Genomic DNA, 23,428 nt, shown 5'->3' with positions numbered 1-23,428 from the left:
ATCGCTGCAGCACTGAAGGAGGGGGAGGAGAAGGCTGACTTTTAAAACAATTACGAGTAGAGTATTTCTACACTAACTTTGAGCTCTGAAGGGGGGGCCGATCTTGGATTGAGCCATCAAGAGGCTGAAGAGGGGGATTTACAGCTTTAGAAATGCAGATCTGGGGTCTTTACTCTCCCTAATTGGATTAAGCCTGCAAGTGGCTGAAGCTTTTAACTTGTTTTGGGTCGCATTGGATTCTATATGTGGATTAAGCCTGCAAGTGGCTGAAGAGTTGCGGGACTTGGCTTCTTTGTTTTAGGTCTTTGAAATTAAAGGTGAACTCAATTGAGTAAGAAGCGGAAGGGAGCTTATTAAGGAGGGACTGAGTTAAGGGGAATTGCAATCTGTAATCCTTCTATGTACTGAGAGTGGAAAAGTATTGAAAGAGGACTGAGAATTGAGAGTATACCACCCAGTGGTGGAGAAGGGAATATACATACTCAGGAGTTGGGACAAAGTATAGTGCCATCTGGGGGTAAATTGGGTATTGCAGGAACTTGGGATTTTGAGCAGTACCCTTTAGTGGTGAGAAGGGGGATTTTCTTTGTCTATTTTTTTGTTTTTGTTTCCCTCCTGAATAAAAATGGCAGGTAAAGAGGAAAAGAAGCCGGCAAGCACACCGAAAGACAGAAGAGGCTCTAAACAAGAAGAAGTTAAAGATCTAGAAGCTTTATGGCAAAAAATTAAAGTTGAATTTAAACATAGTGAACAGCGAATGGATAAGAAATTGGGAGAGATTGACAAGAAGATTGAAGGAGCGGTGGGAGAGCTTTCGACTCAGATAAAAGATCTGTCAGTGAGATCCAAAACAATGGAAGATTCAATTAAGAAGACACAAAAAGAAGTAAAAGAGGTTAAAAAGGAAACGGATAAAGTGAAAGACAAAGTGAAAAAATTGGATAAGGCACATGAACAAATGCTTGACAATTTAGCATTGATAGAAATGAAACAAAGACAGTTGAATTTGAAATTGAGGGGTATTCCTGAAGAAACGGGAGAAGATATCAAATCGAGAATAATTGCTGAATTGGCAAAATGGATGGGAAAAACAGATGAAGAAGTGAGTCAGACAATTGTAAATGTGTTTAGAATTAAGGTGAAATCAGCAAAGGCCAAAGCAAGGAAAGCACCTGGTGATTGTGTGGTGATATTTAATACAATGGAGATGAAAAATGAGATTTTAAGACTGAGTTTCACCAACAAGCTAATCATCAGTGGCAAGCCTATAATTGTGTTTAAAGAAATACCAGGAAGATTTTTGAAAAAATGCGATAATTATAAAGCAATAGTGGCCTTGCTCAAGAAAAATGGAATTCAACATAGATGGGAATACCCCGAGGGAATGATGTTCCATTATAAGGAGAAGAGACATGTGCTGACAAGTATACAGGATATTGGAAAATTCTTGAGGAAGTACGAAATTTTTTTGGGAGAGTTGGACCCAGAACTGGCTGTTCTAGCAGAAGTAACAGCGGAAGAGGAAGAAGACCCAAGGCCACAAAGAAGGAGGAGAAAGAGAAGAGAGGAAGAAGAAGAAAAGGCAGAGGAAGAAGACCAAGATCAAGAGAAAGAAGAGGAATCAGAGAGAGAGGAGGAAGAAGAAGAAGATAAGGATTTAAATAAAGAACCCGACCAAGTTTAGCAAAATAATTTTTTGTTCTTCCTGATAGTAGGAAGTAAAATGGCATTGAAGATACATTCCTGGAACGTGAATGGCTTGAATAATAAGATTAAAAGGAATAAAATTGATCATGTTTTGAAGAAGAAGAATTTGGATATAATTTGTCTTCAGGAAACACACGTGGCAAAAAAACATAGTCATATTCTTAAAAATAAAAGGTTGGGTAAAGAGTTCATAAATTCGATGGAAAAGAAAAAGAGAGGAGTGGTCTTGTATATAAAGGAGAAATTAGATCCGAAATTGATTTTTAAAGATGAAGAAGGAAGAATAATCGCGGCTCAAATATCGATTGAGGGAGAAAAAATGTTAGTGGTGGGAATCTATGCACCGAATGAAAATAAAGCTGAATTTTACAAGAATTTGGAGGAAAGGCTGACTGAATATATGGATCAAAAGATAATGCTTATGGGTGATTTTAATGGAGTGACAGTGCCAGAATTGGATAGGACCAAGAAAAGGAAGAATGAAGGTAAATTACCAAAATCCTTTTTTGAACTAGTAGAAAACCTGGGTCTAGTGGACATTTGGAGACTGAGGCACCCTACAACTAAACAATTTACATTCTTCTCAGAACCAAATCAGAGTTCGGGAAGGATAGATAACATGTGGATCTCCAAGGAACTAGTGCCCAGGGTGAGTAAAACAGAGATAATACCACGTACACTGTCAGACCATAATTCTATATTCATGGAATTGAAAAGCAAAGACCAAAAGTCCTTCAGGTGGAAAATGAACGAAGATCTATTTGATGATAAAGAGGTGGTCTCGAAAGCTAAGAAGACCCTGAAAGACTACTTTCATTGGAATTTACACAAAGATACTGGACTGGATATGGTATGGGATGCAAGTAAAGCAGTGATGAGAGGCTTTCTAATACAGCAAAACAGTTTTCTGAAACGAAAGAAAGAAAGGAAGAAAGAAGAAATTTTGAAATGTCTCATGGAAAATGAGAAGAACCTGACTGATAAACCCGAGAATCAGCAAATAAAGAATAATATAAAGATGTTACAGACACAATTCTCCATGTTGATCAATCAGGAGATTGAGTGGAAAATAAAACAAATGAGACAAAGAAATTTCGAATCGGCGAATAAAACAGGAAAACTGTTGGCTTGGCAGTTAAGGAAACGTCAAAATCAGAACATAATAACTAAGATTAAAACAGAGGGAGGAGTGACGGAAGACCCAAAGGAGATTAAGAAAACCTTTCAAAAATTCTATAAGGATTTGTATTGCAAAAAGAAAGAAGATGAGAAGAAGATCAGTGAGTATCTAGGAAAATATGGCTTGAAACCAATTCCAGAAGAAGAGAGGAAGAAGCTAAATAACAGGATAACGACACAAGAATTACAACAAGCAATAGGGAGAATGAAACAAGGTAAAGCTCCAGGACCAGATGGTTTAACGGCGAAATATTATAAAGTACTGAATGAACTGTTGGTTCCAGTTTTAGAGGAAATGATGAATGATATTCTGTTGGGGGGAAAGATCCCAAATACATGGAAAGAGGCATATATAACATTGATCCCAAAGCCGGATACGGATGGCTTAGAAGTCAAAAATTATAGACCAATCTCATTATTGAATAATGATTATAAACTTTTCGCAGATATAATGTCCAAGAGATTGAAAGAAGTTTTAAATCAAATAATACATAAGGATCAGGCTGGTTTTCTTCCTGGTAGACAGTTAAAGGATAATGTAAGACACATAATAGACGTAATAGAATATCTGGAGACCAAGATAGATAAACCAGCTGTTTTGATGTTTGTAGATGCTGAGAAAGCTTTTGACAATATATCTTGGCAATTTATGAAGAGGAATTTGGAATCAATGGTTGGGAAGAATACATTCGTGAATGGGATCGAGGCGATTTATTCAGAGCAAAAGGCAAGATTGATAATTAATAACACCCTAACAGAATATTTTGAAATCACAAAAGGAACTAGACAGGGCTGCCCTTTATCACCGTTATTGTTCATCATGGTCCTGGAAATATTATTGATCAGATTAAGAGACCTATCTACAATTAGAGGTATTAAGGTAGGTGCAAAGCAATTTAAAGTGAAAGCCTTCGCAGACGATTTAGTTTTAACATTGGAAAATCCAAAGGAAAGTGTTGCAGAAGCTATAGAAGTAATGGAGAAATTTGGCCAATTGGCAGGATTCAAATTAAATAGACAAAAAACCAAGGTTATGGCAATGAATATGACGAAAGAAGAAAAACAGGAATTACAGTTAAAACATGGACTCGACGTGGCTAAAAACGTAAAATATCTGGGAATATGGATGACAGCAAAGAATATTAATCTTTATAGTGATAATTACGAACAAGTATGGAAGGAAATAAAGAAAGACCTGGAAAGATGGACTAATATGAAAATGTCATTCTTAGGAAGAATCGCAACAATAAAGATGAATGTATTACCTAAGATGTTATTCCTATTTCAAACTATACCTGTGGTTAAAGGTACGAGGCAATTCCAAGAGTGGCAAAAGATTTTATCAAGATTTGTCTGGCAGGGGAAAAAACCTAGAATAAAACATAAAATTTTGGTAGATAAGAAAGAAAGAGGTGGATTCGCCCTGACAGACTTGAGACTTTATTATGAAGCGTCTTGTATCTGTTGGATAAAAGAATGGATAACTCTAGAGAATACGGACTTGTTAGATTTAGAAGGTTTTAACAATAGATTTGGATGGCATGCATATTTATGTTATGACAAAAAGAAATCACATACCGGGTTTACGAATCATGTGATAAGAAGATCTCTGTATGAGGTGTGGGAAAGAAATAAAAGGCTGTTAGAGACTAAAACACCCTGGTGGGTCTCACCAGCAGAGGTATTAACAGTTAAGAAAGTAAATATGGAGAAGAGGCGGGCCACGTATGAGGAAATCTTGACGAAAACTGAAAAAGGATGGAGTTTAAAACCTTTTGAGGACATTAAAGGAGTGTTAACAGGATGGATAGAATACCATCAAATAAATGATGTGCTTAAAGAAGATAGAAAAATAGGTTTTGAGGATAAAAGATCCAAATTTCAAATAGAAGTGCTAGAAGGCAAAACAAAGCTTTTGGCAAAGATGTATGATTTGTTGTTGGAGTGGTATACAAAAGATGAGTTGACAAAAGAAGTGATGATTAAATGGGCAAAAGATTTGGGGCATAATATTGAATATGATGCGTGGTTGAAATTATGGAATCAAACTTTAAGATTTACAGCATGTACTGCCTTGAAAGAAAATGTATATAAGATGATGTACAGATGGTATTTAACTCCAGTTAAATTAGCTAAAATGTATAGAATGAGTGACAAAAGTTGCTGGAAATGTAAAGAGAAAGATGGTGAATTTTATCATATGTGGTGGACATGCGAAAAAGTTAAAAGATTTTGGGAAAGTTTATATAACGAATTGAAAAAGATGTTTAGATATACTTTTCCAAAAAAACCAGAAGCATTTTTGTTAGGAATAATGGGAGGAGAGATTAGAAAAGAAGATCAAACACTGTTTATGTATGCAACAACCGCGGCTAGGACTTTGTTAGCCCAAAAATGGAAATTACAGGAAGTACCTACAATCGATGAGTGGCAGATGAAAATGATGGACTATGCTGAATTAGCTAGACTGACTTGCAAGATCCGAGACCAAGGAGAGACGAGGTTTCAAAAGGACTGGAGTAAATATGTGGACTATATGGAGAAAAACTGTAGATCATTAAAAACTCTCGCAGGATTAAAATAAACCTTACGAATTGACCAATATGTCAAAAAAGGAACTGCAAAAAAGGGAATTAACAAGAAACCCGCATGAAGGGAGGGGGGGGGGAGTCATAGCTCGGCGGAGCAAGGTAAAAGATGTGAATATAAGATTTTGTATAAAAGATTGGTTTTGTTAATTTGTTGAATTTTGTTAATTTGTTGGAAAATTGGAATAAAATGTATTTAAAAAAAAAAAAAGATAGCCAGAACATGGGAAGTCATCCAAAAATGTTTAATTCGGAACTGTTTAATTGGCTCTTTTGATTGTATTCTGATTTGGCATGATTCGGCATTGTATTAATGTGATAATCCTCCATTGGATTGTTATTAATGAAACATTTTAAAAATTGATTTTTTAAAAAAAGACAGTTGGAAATGTTGACCCTGCTTTCTATCAGAAGAAAAGTTAGCTTTTACTTGTGTGCTTCACTGACACAGATGCCAGAGAGTGCAGTCATGTCCTCAGCATCACTCTCTGTTTCATAGGTCACACTTAAATCCATGCAACTCAGGAGTCTTGTGCCTGGGTGTGGCTTTGGAACAATGTATCCCAGGGCTTCACAGAACAATGGGTACATCTGTGCCCTTCCCCCATTCAGAACATTTAAGGAAGGGCAGGAAAGAATTATAAACTAACATATAGGATTTAGGATACTTACCGGTAACTCCTTTAAAAGTCTGGCAATCGCTGAGCCATTTGGTTCCGCTTCGACATCCTCAACTAGCCAGTCCGAAGGAGAGGTTTTAGCAGACAGAACATAGTGCATTGATTTAAGATAGGAGCAGGAATTCTTCAGCGTTAAGACAATAGTTGTCACTTCACATCGGAGAGATCCCAATGGGATCATCACAGCTATGGTGGTTTTACCCTAGGGATGTTTATGAAAAAGCATAACATTAATTGGTCTCCAACATAGATGAATAAAATTAGCTTCCCATCATAGGATGGATCTACACACAGGGCGGAAACCCACTATAAATAAGTCAGAAATCAAATCGTTATAACAAAAGAAAACAAACACTATGGAAAATTACCTGACTGCTGGATGATTATTCACAAGGGTCAGTCCTGGGTTAAGGGTTCCCTCAAGATGCTGGTAAACTAAACTGACAGCCCCTGGCCACTGAACGGAAGTCCTTTGGCCCATCACCCCCACCTCACGTCATCTGGACCTTCAAATTTCAACCCAGACGTCTTTACCAGTGTACCATGAGATTTTTACATGTCCAGCAGGAGAGGCTCCCTCTCACCCCCAGGTTACACTAAGTATCCAACCCAATGCCTTTTCCCAACACACAAACTGACCCCTCCCTGCCAGCTCAATGCCAAACCTACTCACATCTGCAACCAATTCTTAACACATCCAGCAACCAAGCCATAGTGTAAACTGATCTAAAACCAACGTAAGTTTGTTTTATACAAAAACACGGGGAGAAGACTGTGTGTTTTGGAGTCTCAATGCACATTAAAGCTGTGTACTTTATCAAGGTACTCTGAACAGAGCCGGCTGCATGTTACCTGTTCAAAAAATTTACTATGAACAGTGATATCGATTAAATTGCTATTGTTGTCGTCAAAGTAAGATTTTGTGCTCACATCCAGTAGAGAAGGCCTTCCAATTCCTACGTACAATAGCCTAGCATGAAACACATTATACGCTGTGGAAGAAAACAATGAGAATGATGTTTATTTCCAATATTTCTTTCCTGTAGAATAACCTCACACAAGAGTAAAAACTTAGCTCTACTCTGAGACTGCAGTTGGGTTGAAAAATACTTGAGGATTTTGGCTGATTCCAGTGTACCCTTATTTCATATACTGTATTTTTCGCTCCATAGGAAGCATCTGACCATAGGACACACCTAGTTTTTAGAGTAGGAAAACAAGAAAAAAATATTTTGCTTTCCTGAATTGTCCTAGGCATAGCAGCCAACTCCTAGAGGCCTAGGTGCCTTTGCCCCCCCCCCCCTTTGCCTGTTTCAGGAAGCTTCTTTTGCAAAGGGGAAAGCTCCATTTTTTTGAGGATCAGCTCAAAGCTGTGCAGCTTTTTTTGCAAATGGGGAAAGCCCCGTTTGGGAGGGGGGTCAGCTCCCAGTGGTGCATCTTTTTTGCAAAGGGGGAAAGCTCCATTTTTGAGGATCAGCTCAAAGTTGTTGAGCTTACCTTGCAAAGGGAAAAAATCCTGTTTTTAGGGCTTTCAACTCACAGTTCTGCAGCTTCTCTAGGAAAGGACCCATTTCTACAGTTTCCAGAAAGATAATCTAATCAGCCAGTCACATGTCGCTGGGGAAGCAAGCAGCCTCTCTCTGCAGACAACAATTGAGGCCTGGGCAAGGGGCCTGGGCAGGCCGGGAAGGGAGCTAGCTCCCTTATCTACAGTAACGTCTTAAGGGTATCCAGCGCCGTGGTGCAAGAATCCTCCGGCACCCCCCCAACGGCGGCAGTAGCGAGCAGCTGAGGGGCGGAGATGGAGGATGGCGGAGCCTGGACGGCGTGACCACCTTGCAGGGGGCTGTCCTGGGCGCACAGCCCAACTCCCGCAGAGGGGGATGCTCGGCCTCCCGCCCTGGACCGGCCCCTCCTTGGCGCCTCCCTCCAGCGGCCTTGGCGCCTCCCTCCAGCGACCCAGACACCAGACCCTTGTGCCACCCAGCCCGGGCCTAGAGACAGCCCTGCTTATCTCCCTCTCCGATCTCTTGCAATCAGCTGCTGAGCGGGTTTTTTCAACACTCTCTTTCCCTCTTGTTAGCCTTTAGCTCTTTCTAAGACACACATTTCTAAGACATTTCCTCTTACTTTTTAGGAGGAAAAAAGTGTGTCTTATGGAGTGAAAAATACAGTACATCTGTGTACAAATGCACATCAAAATGAAAAATCCATATGAAAAATCTGTAGGCAGGATGGGAGCCAATAGGATATCCCGCTAGTTTCAAAATGACATATACATTTTGAAATAAACCTTTTTTTCATAATAAAGGGGAAGGTGTTCAAGTGGTTGGTAGGCGGCTACCTCCAACCCCTGATTTTCTGGCTCCATTTCAGTTGGGTTGCATGCCTGGTTCTGGCACAGAAACTGCCTTGGATGCCACATTTACCAAGACAGATATGGAGGGGGTGTGTGACCTTGTCCCTTAGAGTTCTCAGTGGCTTTGCAGTACCATTCTTCGCGGTACAGTCAAACCTTGGAACTTGAACGGCTCTGTTGCTGAACGTTTCAGTTCCTGAACGCCAAAAACTCAGAAGTAAGTGTTCTGCTTTTTAAATATTCCTCGGAACTTGAACGTCCGTCCGGCTTCCACTTGAGTGCAAGAAGCTCTTGCAACCAATCGGAAGCTGCACCTCAGAATTCAAATGTTTCTGAAGTTGAATTGTCTTCCGGAACAGATTACGTTTGAGTTCCGAGGTTTTGTATGAAGCATCTGACAAACATAATGAATAAACAGATCTTTTCTGAAGAGTTTATACGAATGGGATTATTTCATCGGCATTTAGTTTAACTAAAGGTGCAAGGCAGTGTTCCTCCTGTTGTCATTTTTGTTTGTTCTAGCAACAGCACTATTAGCAATCAAGATGAATACCTTACAAAAAATAACATATTTTCCAATATACCATCAATTAAGGAAGGAATAAACAAATTGACCCCTTCATGGATCAATGCCTTGACGTGGCAAAGGGGCTTGAATAACTCAGAGAAGCTATGAGCTATGCCATGCAGGGCCACCCAAGATGGACAGGTCATAGTGGAGAGTGTTGACTAAATGTGATCCACCTGGAGAAGGAACTGGCAAGCCACTCCAGTATCCCTGCCAAGAAAACTCCATGGACAAAGACAACAGGCACATAAAAGTTATGACGCTGGAAGATGAGCCCCTCAGGTCGGAAGGCGTCCAACATGCTACTGAGGAAGAGCAGAGGACAAGTACAAGTAGATTCAGAGCTGATGAAGCGTCTGGGCCAAAGCCGAAAGGTCGCTCAGTTGCGGATATGCCTGGAAGCGAAAGGAAAGTCCAATGCTGTAAAGAAAAATATTGCATAGGAACCTGGAATGTAAGAACCATGGATGAAGGTAAGCTGGACGTGGTCAAAAATGAGATGGCAAGAATAAATATTGATGACATCCTGGGCATCAGTGAACTAAAATGGAAGGGAATGGGCAAATTCAGTTTGGATGACTATCATATCTACTACTGTGGGCAAGAATCCCGTAGAAGAAATGGAGTGGCCCTCATAGTCAACAAAAGAGTGGCAAAAGCTGTAATAGGATGCAATCTCAAAAATGACAGAATGATCTCGATACGAATCCAAGGCAGACCTTTTAACATCACAGTAATCCAAATTTATGCACCAACTACCGGTGCTGAAGAAACTGAAATTGACCAATTCTATGAAGACTTACAACACCTTCTAGAAATGACACCAAAGAAGGATGTTCTTCTCATTACAGGGGATTGGAATGCTGAAGTAGGGAATCCTATATAATAATGTCCAAGTTGTCCCTGCGTCCAGTTGTCCCGTGTGTCCCTGGGTCACTGCGCATGTGCCCCAGGGATACAGGGATTGGACGGAGGGACAACGGCCAACCGCCGCTCCGCCAACCGCCGCTCCGAAGTCCAGTCTCATGCTGGAGGTGCGCGGCGAGGCGGCGGGGGAAAGAAGCGCTCCCCCCGGCAGCCTTGCCGCACACCTCCGGCATGGGACGGCGCTTCCTCGGCCGAAGCGGCAGCGGGCGCCGAGGGAAGCCGGCTTTGGCTTGGCGGCGGCGGGAAGAAGAGGAGGAATTCCTCCTCTTTTTCCCGCCGCCGCCAAGCCAGTCCCCAAGCCGAAGTGCGGCGCGGTGGGGGCTTTTCGCTGTTTGACTTCCCGGAGTGAAGGGGGAGGCAAACGGCGAAAAGCACCCGCCGCGCCGCACTTCGGCTTGGGGACTGGCTTGGCAGCGGCGGGAAGAAGGGGAGGAATTCCTCCCCTTCTTCCCGCCGCCGCCAAGCCAGTCCCGGAGCCGAAGTATGGCGTGGCGGGGTTTTTCGCTGTTTGCCTCCCCCTGGGGGGAAGGCAAACGGTGAGAAGCCCCCGCTGCGGGGTTGCCGGCTCTGTCGGGTGGGGGGGAGGGAGAAGCAGAAGATCTGATCGGTCTTCGGCTTCTCCCTTCCCCTGCCCAACAGAGCCGGCATTTGGCTCTGTCAGGTGGGGGAAGGGAGAAGCAGAGGATCGGATTGCTTCTCCCTCCCCCCACCCGACAGAGCCGGCAACCCCGGGATCTGTGCTTTCTGTCGGCGGTGGTGGGAGGGGAACGAACGGAGAGAAAGGGCTGCTTTCTCTCCGTTTGTTCCTCTCCCCTCACCACCAACAGAAAGGGCTGTCGGCGGCGGAGGGAGAGGAAGGAAGGAGGAGAAAGGGCTGCTTTCTCCTCCTTTGTTCCTGTCCCTCTGCCGCCGACAGCAAGGACAGGTCCGCGGCGAGGCGGCGGGGGGGGGTGAGAAGCGCTCCTCCCCCCCGCCGCCTTGGCACGCAGCGCCGGCATGGGACGGAGTTTCGGAGAATATCTCCCGCCCTCCCCCCTCGCCGCGCACCTCCCGCATGAGACGGGGCTTTGGAGACCTCCGAAGCTCTGTCCCATGCCGGCGCTGCACGAGAGCAGCGTTCTAGCGCCCGTTTCTAAACGGGCTGAATTCCACTAGTCAAGAGATAAAAGGAACAACTGGCAAGTTTGGCCTTGGAGTTCAAAATGAAGCAGGACAAAGGCTAATAGAGTTCTGTCAAGAGAACAAGCTGGTCATCACAAACACTCTTTTCCAACAACACAAGAGATGACTCTACACATGGATATCACCAAATGGGCAGCATCGAAATCAGATTGATTATATTCTCTGCAGCCAAAGATGGAGAAGCTCTATACAGTCAGCAAAAACAAGACCTGGAGCTGACTGTAACTCAGATCATCAGCTTCTTATAGCAAAATTCCAGCTTAAACTGAACAATTGCGCTCATTTCACATGCTAGCAAGGTTATGCTTAAAATTCTACAAGGCAGGCTTAGGCAATATGTGGACCGAGAACTCCCAGAAGTGCAAGCTGGATTTCGAAGAAATGGGAGTGCCTGATCACCTCATCTGTCTCCTGAGAAATCTGTATGTGGGACAAGAAGCTACAGTTAGAACTGAATATGGAACAACTGATTGGTTCAAAATTGGGAAAGGAGTACGACAAGGTTGTATATTGTCTCCCTGCTTATTTAACTTATATGCAGAATTCACCATGCGAAAGGCTGGACTAGATCGCAAGCCGGAATTAAGATTGCCAGAGGAAATATCAACAACCTCATATATGCAGATGACACAACCTTGATGGCAGAAAGTGAGGAGGAATCATGGGCGTAGGCAGGGGGGCAGGAGGGGGCAATTGCCCCCCCTAGAAGCAAAAGGCTGAGGGGCGCAGGCGTGGCAGCCCCAGGCTCCCGCAGGGAGTGTAAGCGGAGGAGCGCTAAGCAGGAGCGGGGAGCGTAAGCGGAGGAGGCAGCCACAGGCTCGCGTTCCCCGCACGCCTGTGGAGCGTCGCGCCGGGAGCAGGAGCCTGGGGCCCCTTCCTCGGAAGACCAGGGAGGCGCGGAGGAGGCAGCCACAGGCTCGCGTTCCCCGCGCGCCTCTGGAGCTTAGTGCCGGGAGCGGGAGCCTGGGGCCGCCTCCTCGGAAGACCAGGGAGGCGCGGAGGAGGCAGCCACAAGCTCGTGCTCCCCGTGTGCCTCTGGAGCTTCGCGCCGGGAGCGGGAGCCTGGGCCCGCCTCCTCGGAAGAGCTGGGTGGCGCAGGCAACGTAGCCCCGCCCACATTCCCACTGTGGCCTCTCCCCTCCCGCCCCTTGCCCCCGCCCCTTGCCCCCCTAATTTTTATCCTGGGTACACCCCTGGGAGGAATTAAAGAATCTTTTAATGAGGGTGAAAGAGGAGAGCACAAAATATGGTCTGAAGCTCAACATCAAAAAAACCAAGATCATGGCCACTGGTCCCATCACCTCCTGGCAAATAGAAGGGGAAGAAATGGAGGCAGTGAAAGATTTTACTTTCTTGGGCTCCTTGATCACTGCAGATGGTGACAGCAGTCACGAAACTAAAAGACGCCTGCTTCTTGGGAGAAAAGCAATGACAAACCTAGACAGCATCTTAAAAAGCAGAGACATCACCTTGCCGACAAAGGTCCATATAGTTAAAGCTATGGTTTTCCCAGTAGTGATGTATGGAAGTGAGAGCATGTAACATCTGCAAAAGTTATGGAAGTCAGATAAGCTTTCATAGTTTGTGAATTTCTCCTAAGCACTGATAAATCTTGGTTATAATTATTTTTTGCTGAATTTCAGTTAAATTATTCAAATGAGGATGATAACTTATAAAGAGCTTGCTTTCATATAATTTCAAACACTTTCAGACATTTTATATAGAAAACCTAAGAGCAGAGAGACAATAAATATATGCAGTCTTACCTATATTAACTGGAGTCACTCTGAATTTAAATTCCAGCTTTGATCCAATATCCAAGTATTTAATGGCATGGCGTGGTAGGTCATCAAACTGTTGTATTGTATATCTACATATGTCAACAACAATTTTCCATTTTCTCTTAGTTTCAGTGCCAAAGTCATACAAGAACCACCTCCCAGGTGGAATGTCTGTATTTAAAAGCACCCTATTAGGCATAGTAGCATCTCCTAAAGCATTTTGGTCATCTATAACTTGAACAATGAAGAAACTGCTACTGCCTGGAATCACCACTGTTTTCTCACGATCAGTTGGTTTAAATATATTAATAGTACCTGGAAAACAAGAAAATAATGAAAAGATCATTCAGTGTGCAGAAGCTGCATTTCCCTTTGTTGTTGATGTTGTTGTTGTTGCTGCTGCTGCTATGAATATGCGTAATTTACACAAAAGATAAACTGACCTGAAGCTATGGCTTCTTTGATATAAAGTTTAGATTCCTAATTTTCGACAGACTGGCCCAAACTGTGTGACTCTCCTAGTCAACAGCAGCCCTGTAACTCCCACAGCTCATGAAACACTCTATTTTGCCAGAAACCACAGAAATGAAGTCAGTGTCAAGTGAAGGCTGAAATCCAATGCTTCATACACAGGCTGGAAATTGGGGGCTCTTTCTCTTCTTTTTATGGGGCTACCAGATTAACTCCTTACCTTACTTTTCTGGTATACACCTTCCATATCCTCCCTTCATTTTGCCATTTTGTCTCCATAAGAAAAGTATGAATTTACACATAGTTGTAAAGTGATTGGCTGGCTGTTGATTTAGGAAGGGGATCTAGTAGAAATAAAAATGACTGGGTGGCGAGGAACATACAAAAGAGGCTACATAGGAAAGTAGGAAATGCTGGGCAGGGGCCATAACCATGCAACCAACCTTAGACGAATGACCGCTCCCTGCATTAAATGGGGGGTGATTTTTGATTTTTGCATGGACCATACAGCGGCTACCTGGTAGTTCGGATCTGGCCACTACCTCTCCTGGCTGGATACATGGGGTCTCTGCCTACCCCAGCCAATCGTCCAATCCCGCCTGGGGGAGGTGTTGCCAGGGGACAGGACAGGTAAGGGGGGAGGGACTGTACAGCTCACACAATAGAATTTCAATCTTACCTGCAAGCAGCATTAGAGCTTCTCCCACCCTCCACACCCTAACTGATGTTTTCTTTTGCAGATTAACCTTTTCTCCACAGATACATGGGCGCTGCTACGTCAGGGGCGCTGTTGAAGGGCCGGAAAGGAATTTTCCTGCATTGGCAGGTTTTGCCTTTCCCGTAGCAATACGTCACAACTTTGGCGGTTTCAGGCCTTCCTTTTGGCTATATTCCTAAAGGTGTGTGTGTGTGTGAGGCAGTGACCTCACCCGCCTTTGCGGCATCGAGATCAGGGTTCCCTCCGTTAAAGGGGTCTTGGGGGGAAGCATTGGCCATACACTGAGTGGGTGTCATTGCTTTCCCCCTCCAGTGGCGGCGAACGGGGGCAGGCTCTCTCTGCTTGAACATATGTTCTCCAGAGCTAGCCCAACCCCCATACATTCTGGATAACCCTGAAGTCCCCCCAGATCCCTGGCTGGGGACTGGGGAAGGATAATGCCCAATGCCTGAGCCAAGGTCTTCCTACACTTGAATCTTAATAAAGTTGTGGCCAATTTTAATCCCGTAACACATTGTCTTGAGTCTTTGTTCCGCTCAGGGTCGCTTGGGGTTTGGGGGGACTCCACCTGTCCACACAATAGTATTCTCTACTATTCTTTTCCTATACATTTCCCACTGAAGTGTGATTAGCATAAGCCAAAGACCCTCCTTCCAAAAGCTTTTCATTATCAGGTGAGGCACAAACCTGGAGATGTCAGCTGAAGCCTGTATGATATACTGGTCCCTGTAGGGGGCAAAACTCTTAAAGTGTTTGCTGTACAAGGGCTAACAGTTTTAGATTCAACAGGAAACCGATCTAGAACATCTACCAGTATTGATGATATAAAGCCCGGAGGAGCTGACGTCCTAAAAACCTCTTTGATTATAGCCGATCCTCCTGGCCTAAATTAAAAAAGAAGCATATATTTAATACCACCTTGATGATGTCAGATCACACATCTAATGATTTTAATGAATTTTGACTAGGTCCTAGTTTGAAACTTGTATTACATGGTATACATTGCAAATGTTAGTACGAAGTGGTTCTAAGAGCAGGCAGAACAAGAAAGTGGCAACTCTCTGAACAATTTAACCAAATTAGAGAGATGCTCTTTTGCTATATTCTGTAAAATAGCAGTGTATATTAAAAAGAAAAACCTGACGGATCAATACATTGCTTGTTACCAAAACTTATGCTGTTATTGATATTTACTCATAATCTAATCTTTTGCCTCTTTGCAGACTACTGAATCTCTCACGTCTTGTTCCTCTCAGTGGCTCGTGGTTTAAAAATATCATTTGCTCTTCAGTGATATACTGTACAGCCAAAGGACCTTCAAAAGCTAAGTCAATATCCTGGAAAAAAGTGAGAAAATTAATTATATTATTTTTTCATGCGTTTATAGATACAAAACTTGCTAAACTATTTTAGGAATAAATGGGAATTTTTTTTAAAAAAAGAGATAATTTAATTTATAATAACAACCTGAAGAGAAATTGCTTAGAAACTGGTAATTAAACAGCACAGACAGCTGCAGTAACCACAAAATAATACTGATATCACAAAATTTCTCCTTAGTTTCTCTTAAATTTCTAATGAGTACAAGACTATGTTTTTAAAAACCAGTATTTGCTCAGGGTACTGAAGATAATGGTAAGAGTCAGTTAAAGCTACCATGTTTTCCCGAAAATAAGACACTTTCTTATATTTATTTTCTCAAGAAAATAAGCCTATGGTTTATTTTCTGGGGGTGTCTTATTTTTTAATAAGTATGGTATCGTCTTAAGGGCGCTGCTGGCGGGGCTGGAGCTGTTGCCAGGAGGTGCCGCATCTAGCCACAGCTCTTCCTTGGTGCCCTCCAGAATTCTGCTCCACTTAACCATGGGGTGGGGTTGCGGTGGACCATGGGACCGCCCTGTTCTCCCCTGGGGAGAGGGGATGGCATCCCACGCACCCGGGGGATCCCAGCTGCATCACCGGCCAGCTGGCCAATCGGTTGGCGGGGGGGCTGCCATTTAAGCAAAGGCGCAAGCCGGAGGACTTCGTCTTGGCTCGCTTCCTCTATTTCATCAGACGGATTCTCGCCTGCTGCCCCACGATTGCTCCGATTCCTGCCCCGCACATGCTGCTGCTCGCTGCCCTCTGCACCACCTGCCCTCTGCCTCTTCATCTACCATGCCTGCTGTCTTCTTGAACGTTGGGCTGCCTTTTCCCTTACCTCCCCTCTGCCTGCAAAGGAGCAGCGTTTGATCTTCTATCGATAGTCGGAAAACAGCTGCAAAGCACGGTATCGTTGTTTGTGGTGGGGTGTGTGTGTGTGTGTGTGGAAGTGGTCCTTTTTGAGTTTGTGTTTGCAGGGATTTAAAGCTTTCCACTGGAGGATCTTTGGCTTCGCTGCTGTTTCCTTATTTTAACGGCACCTGTGTGCTTTAGACACGGGCGGCGCTGTGGGTTAAACCACAGAGCCTAGGGCTTGCCGATCAGAAGGTCGGCGGTTCAAATCCCCGTGACAGGGTGAGCTCTTGTTGCTTGGTCCCTGCTCCTGCCAACCTAGCAGTTCGAAAGCATATCAAAGTGGAAGTAGATAAATAGGTAATCGACGAGAAGGTAAACGGTGTTTCCGTGCGCTGCTCTGGTTTGCCAGAAGCAACTTAGTCATGCTGGCCTCATGACCCGGAAGCTGTACGCTGGCTCCCACAGCCAGTAAAGTGAGATGAGCGCCGCAACCCCAGAGTCATCTGCAACTGGACCTAATGGTCAGGGGTCCCTTTACCTTTACCTTTACTGTATGCTCTAGGGGCTAGGTTCCCTTCCACGGCTTTTTTTTAAAAAAACACTCTTGTGCTTGGCTGTGGTGTGTTTCTTGGCTGCAGGAGCTAGCTCCCCAAAGCACGTTCCTTTTATTTAGCCTTGCTGGTCCCCTCTAGATTCCCCCGCTGCTCTCCCTTCCCTTTTCCTTCCACTGCTCTCCTTTCCCTCCCCCTTTAGCTCAGTGTCTGACTGTGCGTTGTTTTAGCTGCAGGAACCTTTTCTATAAGGGTTATTTTGCTGGTGGCAGGCGGCTTGCTGGGACAGCGCTTTGCTTTGCTTAGCGGGTTGGTTGCTGCTTCAACACTTAGCTCAGGCTTTTGCTCAACTGGATTTCTTTTGGTTTCCTTTCCCGCCGTGCTTGGTTGGTTGGTTGCCAGGAACATGGAGGTAGCCATTTTAGAGGGGGTCACGTGTGCAGCGCCATTTTGATTATACCACGTGTAACTGCGCCTATCACTATGTATTATTTTCGGGGGAATGGCTTATATTGCGCAAATGCTTGGAAATCCTGCTAGGGCTTATTTTATGGGTATGTCTTATTTTCGGGAAAACACGGTAAGCACTATCAAGAACCACCTGAAAGAAGGGAAGGAATTGAAGGTGGCAACTTAGTTGAAGCATTACGTGACTTTGCCTCCACTAGGGGGGTTGGGCAAACCCAATGGTTTTCTGGAAGTTTCATTAATGCAATCCCTCAGCATATAGGGTACATATATAGGAAAAATGGTTTGGATTGAGCTATTTGGACCTGACTGTGCCGCTGAGGTCCACCGACTTTCAAGGTGTTTCTGCCTGGCCAGGCAGGAGCAAAAGCCAATGCCCAGACTGCCAGCTTTAATGGTCCTTCTTGGCATGGAATCAACCAGGGTTCCTGGGACTGGGGAGAGGTTTCCTGGAATGACTGAGCACATGTGAGGCCAGAGCTTGAGGGACCGCAAACGTTGCTCCCGCTCCCCCCCCCCAGAAAGCAGTGAGCAGCTATTCTTTTTCAGGAACCACAGAATTGTCTTTCTTGCTGTAACCTATTATAATGGTGGCTTTTTTGAAATCAACTTTTAATGTTTTGTTGTTGTTGTTTTTAAAAAGAATCAAATCTGTTATAAGGATATCTAGATACTGGTGAAAAAATGCTGGATTAATGACTCCAGTGTCAATTTTAGAAATAGCTTCCTACTTTGACATGTTGGAAGAGTGAAGGTTTGTCCTTAACAAGAACAAGAATTATTACAATCTCATAGGCATTTTTTCATTCACACATCAAAAGCATACTTAACCTTCAATAAAGTGTCCACATCCACATCCATCTCTTTTACAAATGTGTTAGCTGTTTCATTCACAGAAATATGATTTAATACTCCCAGGTGGTCAAAGTACATGTTGAAGATACCCTTTGCTGGCGGTAAAAGCTTGACATATTTCCGTAAACCTACAGAAAAGGAGAAATATAAATAATGGGCAAGCACCAAATCTTACTAGCATAGGAAACATGAGTTTATTCTAGAACAATAGGTTTCTGTGAATATTTGGAGAGATCAACAGCTCTTCCAACCCATATTTAATCAATGCAATGAGGAAATAGATCGTTTTGATCAAGAAAAATGTATCTAAATTATGCAACTCTAGACAATAGTTCCTAAACACTTTTTAATGTTTTCCTACCTGCCTTAGTGTAGATAAGGTTTGCCGCGTCAGTCACAAATACAATCGCTTGGGTGTAAACACATGAATCTGCTTCTATAATCATCTCAGCACGTAGGTTCAATAATGGTATAAAAGTGCTGCCTCCATCATAAGAAATCCACACCTAAAAGGGAGGGGGAGACACAATAATGAATATTGTATAAGAGATCTTTGTATAAGAGATCCATCTGTCTTGAGAGACAATGGAGTGCACCTTTGGGGGTGAAGTCAAACCACTGTGTTAGCAGCACTGAAGTGACCTCTTCAGGGGTATAAGCCCGGGCAGTGAGTATGGAGGTCGTGGGCTGCCCAGAAAAACAAGGGCCCCCCCTCTTGGTCTTGCTGATGTGGTCCAAAGGAAAGCAGGGCAATATGTTTGGCACCAACTTGACTGCAGGAGTTGCCGGAAGGAGGTGAACGAGGAATTATCCAAGCCTCTTAGGGATTCCAGACCAGATTTGTGTAGGGTTTGCTCCTTAGCATTTTCTTCTCCCTAATATATCCCACAAGGCTGCAGAGGTTTAGAACCAGAGTTTTCCTTCTTCTAGATGGGCTATCTTACCAGGTCATGTCCTTCTACAGCATGTGCAGAAACTGCCTTCTTGACATTATTGGTTTTATCTGCTCAATCCACCACATCCTGTCTTCACAAGCAGGGGAAGTCCCTAACTCATCAAAGGTTTGAAACCCATCAGCAACCGTCACCTGGTTTAGCAGGTCAAAGCCATTTCCTGGGGTGTGGCCGCTTTCACATACTGACAGCTAATAGGATCCACAGGTGAGAGTTGAGCACAAGGTAGGGACTAAAGGTGGACAAACTACCCCAGAAGGAACACGACATGTCCCCCGACAAAGGTACTCCTCCTCCCCTAACACCCCATCATTTGAAATAACAAGAAGCACCACATTGTCTTGAAGATGCTGACGAATATTTACAAAAAGTCACCTAGATGCAGACTTCCAGGGGACAGGAACGGTGGTTTGGCTGTCTCTCTGTTAGCTCCTGGCTATTAACCACTCTGAAGATAAGGGTGAGTTGGGAGTCACGCTCAAATGAATGTTCAGAAACAAAGGTCACTGGACAATATACAGTAACCCACAGGATAGCAACTCTGTTGCATGCCTGCAGAACTCAGATCACATGCATCTTACTCAAGCACATCCAGGAAGCCAACTTTTGACCAGTGTGCAGGACAACACACCTGTCAATCACCCAACATAATGACCATGCCAGGGGGTGGTCAGGTGAGCCATCCTGGGCACCTGCCCAAATTTGCATCAAAACTGCTGCCAAATCAGAGCCTTTTCGTCTCCATTTCCCAGGGATATCCTGCTTTAGAGAAGCCATTCCGGTTTCTGATTTGATCCAGGAATGTCTCACTTTTCTTTAAGATATCCCTACTTTCATTGGGAAAATGTGGGATGGTATGGAGTTATCCAACCCCCGAGCTGTATGAAGGCAATCCATAGGGAAGTGGTTTTTAAAAAATGTTTAATGTTTTATTACTGTATGTTTTTATATACAGTGGTACCTTGGTTTAAGTACACAATTGGTTCCGGAAGTCTGTACTTAACTTGAAGCAAACTTTCCCATTGAAAGTAATGGAAAGTGGATTAATCCGTTCCAGACGGTCCGCGGAGTACTTAAACTGAAGTGTACTTAACCTGAAGCGAACTTTCCCATTGAAAGTAATGGAAAGTGGATTAATCTGTTCCAGACTGGTCCGCGGAGTACTCAACCTGAAGCGTACTTAACCCGAAGTATGAGTGTAATTGGTTCTGGAAGTCCGTACTTAACCTGAAGCGTACTTAACCTGAAGCGAACTTTCCCACTGAAAGTAATGGAAAGTGGATTAATCCGTTCCAGACGGGTCCATGGAGTACTTAAACTACTCAAACCGAGGCGTACTTAAACCGAGGTATGACTGTACATTGGAAGCTTCCCAGAGTGCTGGGGCAACCCAGTAAGATGTGCGGAGTATAAATAGTAGAATTATTGTTATGGATTGGGGCGTTCCTATTTTCATCGGAGAAATGTTGGAGGGGGTGTGAGTTCTGCATCTTGATTCTCAAGGAAAACATGGCCGCAGGGTGAGGGCCTGGAACCCCCGGAATCCTGCTACCGCTTGACAGAGGTTAGGGGTTGGCATGCCACCTTTGCCACACTATGTACCAGTTGTTTATACACCTTCCTTCTTACACACCTGATTGCCATATGCATACAGAAAATGGCTGTTTGTGTGAAAATACAATCCATTTGGTATAAATCTCTTATCTGGAAACCAGAAGGCTGGGAATTTTCTTTTTTTATTCATGCTGCCGTCTGTTAACTTATGCACTGATACCAATGCCTGAGTCTAGGAAGAAGAAGAAGAAGAAGGAAACACAGTTAAACATATGCATTATCAAAGAAAGAAATGATACAGCAGAAACACAGTGTCCAAGCAGAGTGTAAGAACTGGGCAGGTATAGTTGCCTGATGAGAGCAAATTCATACCTGGTTAAGACCTTCTCATTGCCAGGAAGGCGTTCATTGAAGGGAAGGCCCTGGTTTATCCCTTAGGCACAGCTAATAAGCACTTTCTGAGAGGTTGGGACCTCTAAGTTCAGAAAATAAGCTGAGAAAATGGAACAAACATGAAGAGCTGGCTCAAACAGCTGCCATATGGAGCCAGAACTGCACTCAGATGGGCAGATTGCCCTTCTGCTGCAAGATGATCAAGTAATCCAGGTACGGATTTCATTTTCTTCTCTGCCATACTGCTGCTTCTGCCTCTTCAGGAAGTGCTTGTTAGACAGGCCTCAAAGTCCTAGCAGGAGTGTCAGCTTGGCCCCGCGACGATGGGTGCCGGGGTCGTGGGTGCCATGCAGCGTGCTTGGCCCTAACACCAAAATTTGTGGGTGCCCGGTCCCTTCATGTGGAATTTTGTGGGTGTTTGGGCACCCAGGGCCCCAGGGAATTGGCACCTATGAGTCCCAGAATCAGGACCTTTGGTTAGCTGAATTCCCTCCTGCCTAAGAGGGAAGGATAGACTGGCCAAGAGCAATGTAAAAACAACAACACATTTTTACTGACCTTAAGAATGCCGTAGAGGAGGTGTCCAGATGCAATATATCTGGGCACTTCCTCTGCCTTCTAAGGGGCAATCAAAAATATATTGCCTAATTATTGTTCTAAGGGAGGGAGAAGGCACCTGTGGCATTTGTAGCTGACAAAGAAAAAGAGATGTTTTAGAAAAGACAACAACTGCTGAGCGCCGGAAGATACAACGCATCATCTTAAAATGTTTCCTTTTTAAAACATCACAATAGCCATTGTTTTGAAGAAAATATCTGACATATATATTGGAATAGGAAACAGAAGGGTCTATATTCTATTTTACATAATTTATGTGGGTTTTTTTTTTGTCAGTGTCGCTTGTGCTTTGGTGGTGAGAGATGTTGGTTTTGGCCTACGGTATGATTGTTCATTTGTGGTTGGGTGTGGTGGTCTTTGTTTCGTGTGTGAGTGGGGTGGGTGGGTATTTTCTTCCCAATGTCTCAACAAATGAAAGTGATTTGTAAAAATGTTAGGAGAGACATTGCACATATTTTTGTAAATCAATAAAATCTTTAATAAAAAAGAAGGGTCTATATTCTGCAGAAGGGCATTCAAAGACCACCTCTGAACCTAGGTGAACTGTGGAAGTTTATGTGTTAATTAGTTAATTAATATCCCACCACTCCTCCTGAAGGAACCCAGCTTGGCAGTAGGGTGGGGAGGGAGTTTCAATATTAGTGGGTCAGCCAGGGAAAATGGGGAGAGGGGGCTTTCAATCAATTGTCCCATCCATTGCTAATTGCCCCCGTTCTAATTCAATTAAAATGCTTTCAACAAACCATAAATCACATCACAAAAAATGAGAATCCAGCATCTGCCACTCACCACCTGGCCTAGGGCGGGACCTGAGGCCTATAAGAACTGCTGCTGCTGCTGCTGCTACCAGCCAGGAGGACTCCCCTGCTCAGCGCCTGAAGGCCCCAGTCCTGCTACTCACCACGTGGCCTAGGGCGGGGCCTGATGGGCTCTATAAAGGACTGCTGCTGCCGCTGCTGCTGGGAGGAGAGGGCTCTGTTTTGTTTTGTTTTTGTTTAAATTCCTGTTATTTTTTACCTATGTCATTTTAAACTGTATTAAGGCTGTATTCTTAGTTTTAGATTTTGATTTATGTGGAAATGGTCCTAACCAATACTGATGACCTGGTTAGTGGGGTAGAAGTGGCAGGATCATTAGGTGGGACCATGCTCTTCTGGAGTTTATTATACAGCGGAAAGGAGCAACCAAGCATACTAAGACTCAAATCCTAGACTTTAAGAAAGCCGACTTCAGAAAACTTAGAGAAACGCTGGGTGAAATCCCATGGACAGTAATACTAAAAGGGAAGGGAGTTCATGATGGTTGGGAGTTTGTTAAAAGGGAGATATTAAAATCACAACTTCAGGCAATACCAATGAGACGGAAACATGGAAGGTGCCTAAAGAAGCCAGGCTGGCTATCTAAAGAACTTTTAACTGAGTTAAGATTTAAAAGGGATATGTACCAAAAATGGGAAAAGGGGGAAATCACCAGAGAGGAATTCAAACAAATAGCCAGCACGTGTAGAGACAAAGTCAGAAAAGCTAAAGCACAGAATGAACTCAGGCTTGCTAGAGAGGTTAAAAGCAACAAAAAGGGCTTTTATGGGTATGTCCGTAGCAAAAGGAAGAACAAGGAAATAGTGGGGTCACTTAGGGGAGAAGATGGTGAAATGCGAAC

The 23,428-nt window shown here is 43.8% G+C and overlaps 1 protein-coding gene across 3 annotated transcripts in view; it reads right to left on the bottom strand.

Annotated features, from left to right (window-relative positions):
- The window catches only part of LOC118078636 (cation channel sperm-associated auxiliary subunit beta-like), a 69,951-nt gene that overhangs the window by 19,602 nt on the left and 26,921 nt on the right, over nt 1-23,428 (bottom strand). For all 3 annotated transcript variants that reach the window (XM_060272253.1, XM_060272257.1, XM_060272255.1), the window contains 8 exons: nt 20,838-20,990; nt 18,613-18,757; nt 18,228-18,379; nt 15,355-15,497; nt 14,848-15,044; nt 12,957-13,286; nt 7,007-7,146; nt 6,147-6,356 (listed from right to left, as the gene is read on the bottom strand). In XM_060272253.1, the coding sequence (XP_060128236.1) occupies nt 6,147-6,356; nt 7,007-7,146; nt 12,957-13,286; nt 14,848-15,044; nt 15,355-15,497; nt 18,228-18,379; nt 18,613-18,757; nt 20,838-20,990 (1,470 nt within the window). The remainder of the gene's footprint in view (nt 1-6,146; nt 6,357-7,006; nt 7,147-12,956; nt 13,287-14,847; nt 15,045-15,354; nt 15,498-18,227; nt 18,380-18,612; nt 18,758-20,837; nt 20,991-23,428) is intronic.

Source organism: Zootoca vivipara, chromosome 1, assembly GCF_963506605.1.
Source record: "Zootoca vivipara chromosome 1, rZooViv1.1, whole genome shotgun sequence".
Taxonomy (NCBI): Eukaryota; Metazoa; Chordata; class Lepidosauria; order Squamata; family Lacertidae; genus Zootoca; species Zootoca vivipara.
The sequence above is the reverse complement of the archived record's forward strand: the minus strand, read 5'-3'. Positions and strand labels throughout refer to the sequence as shown.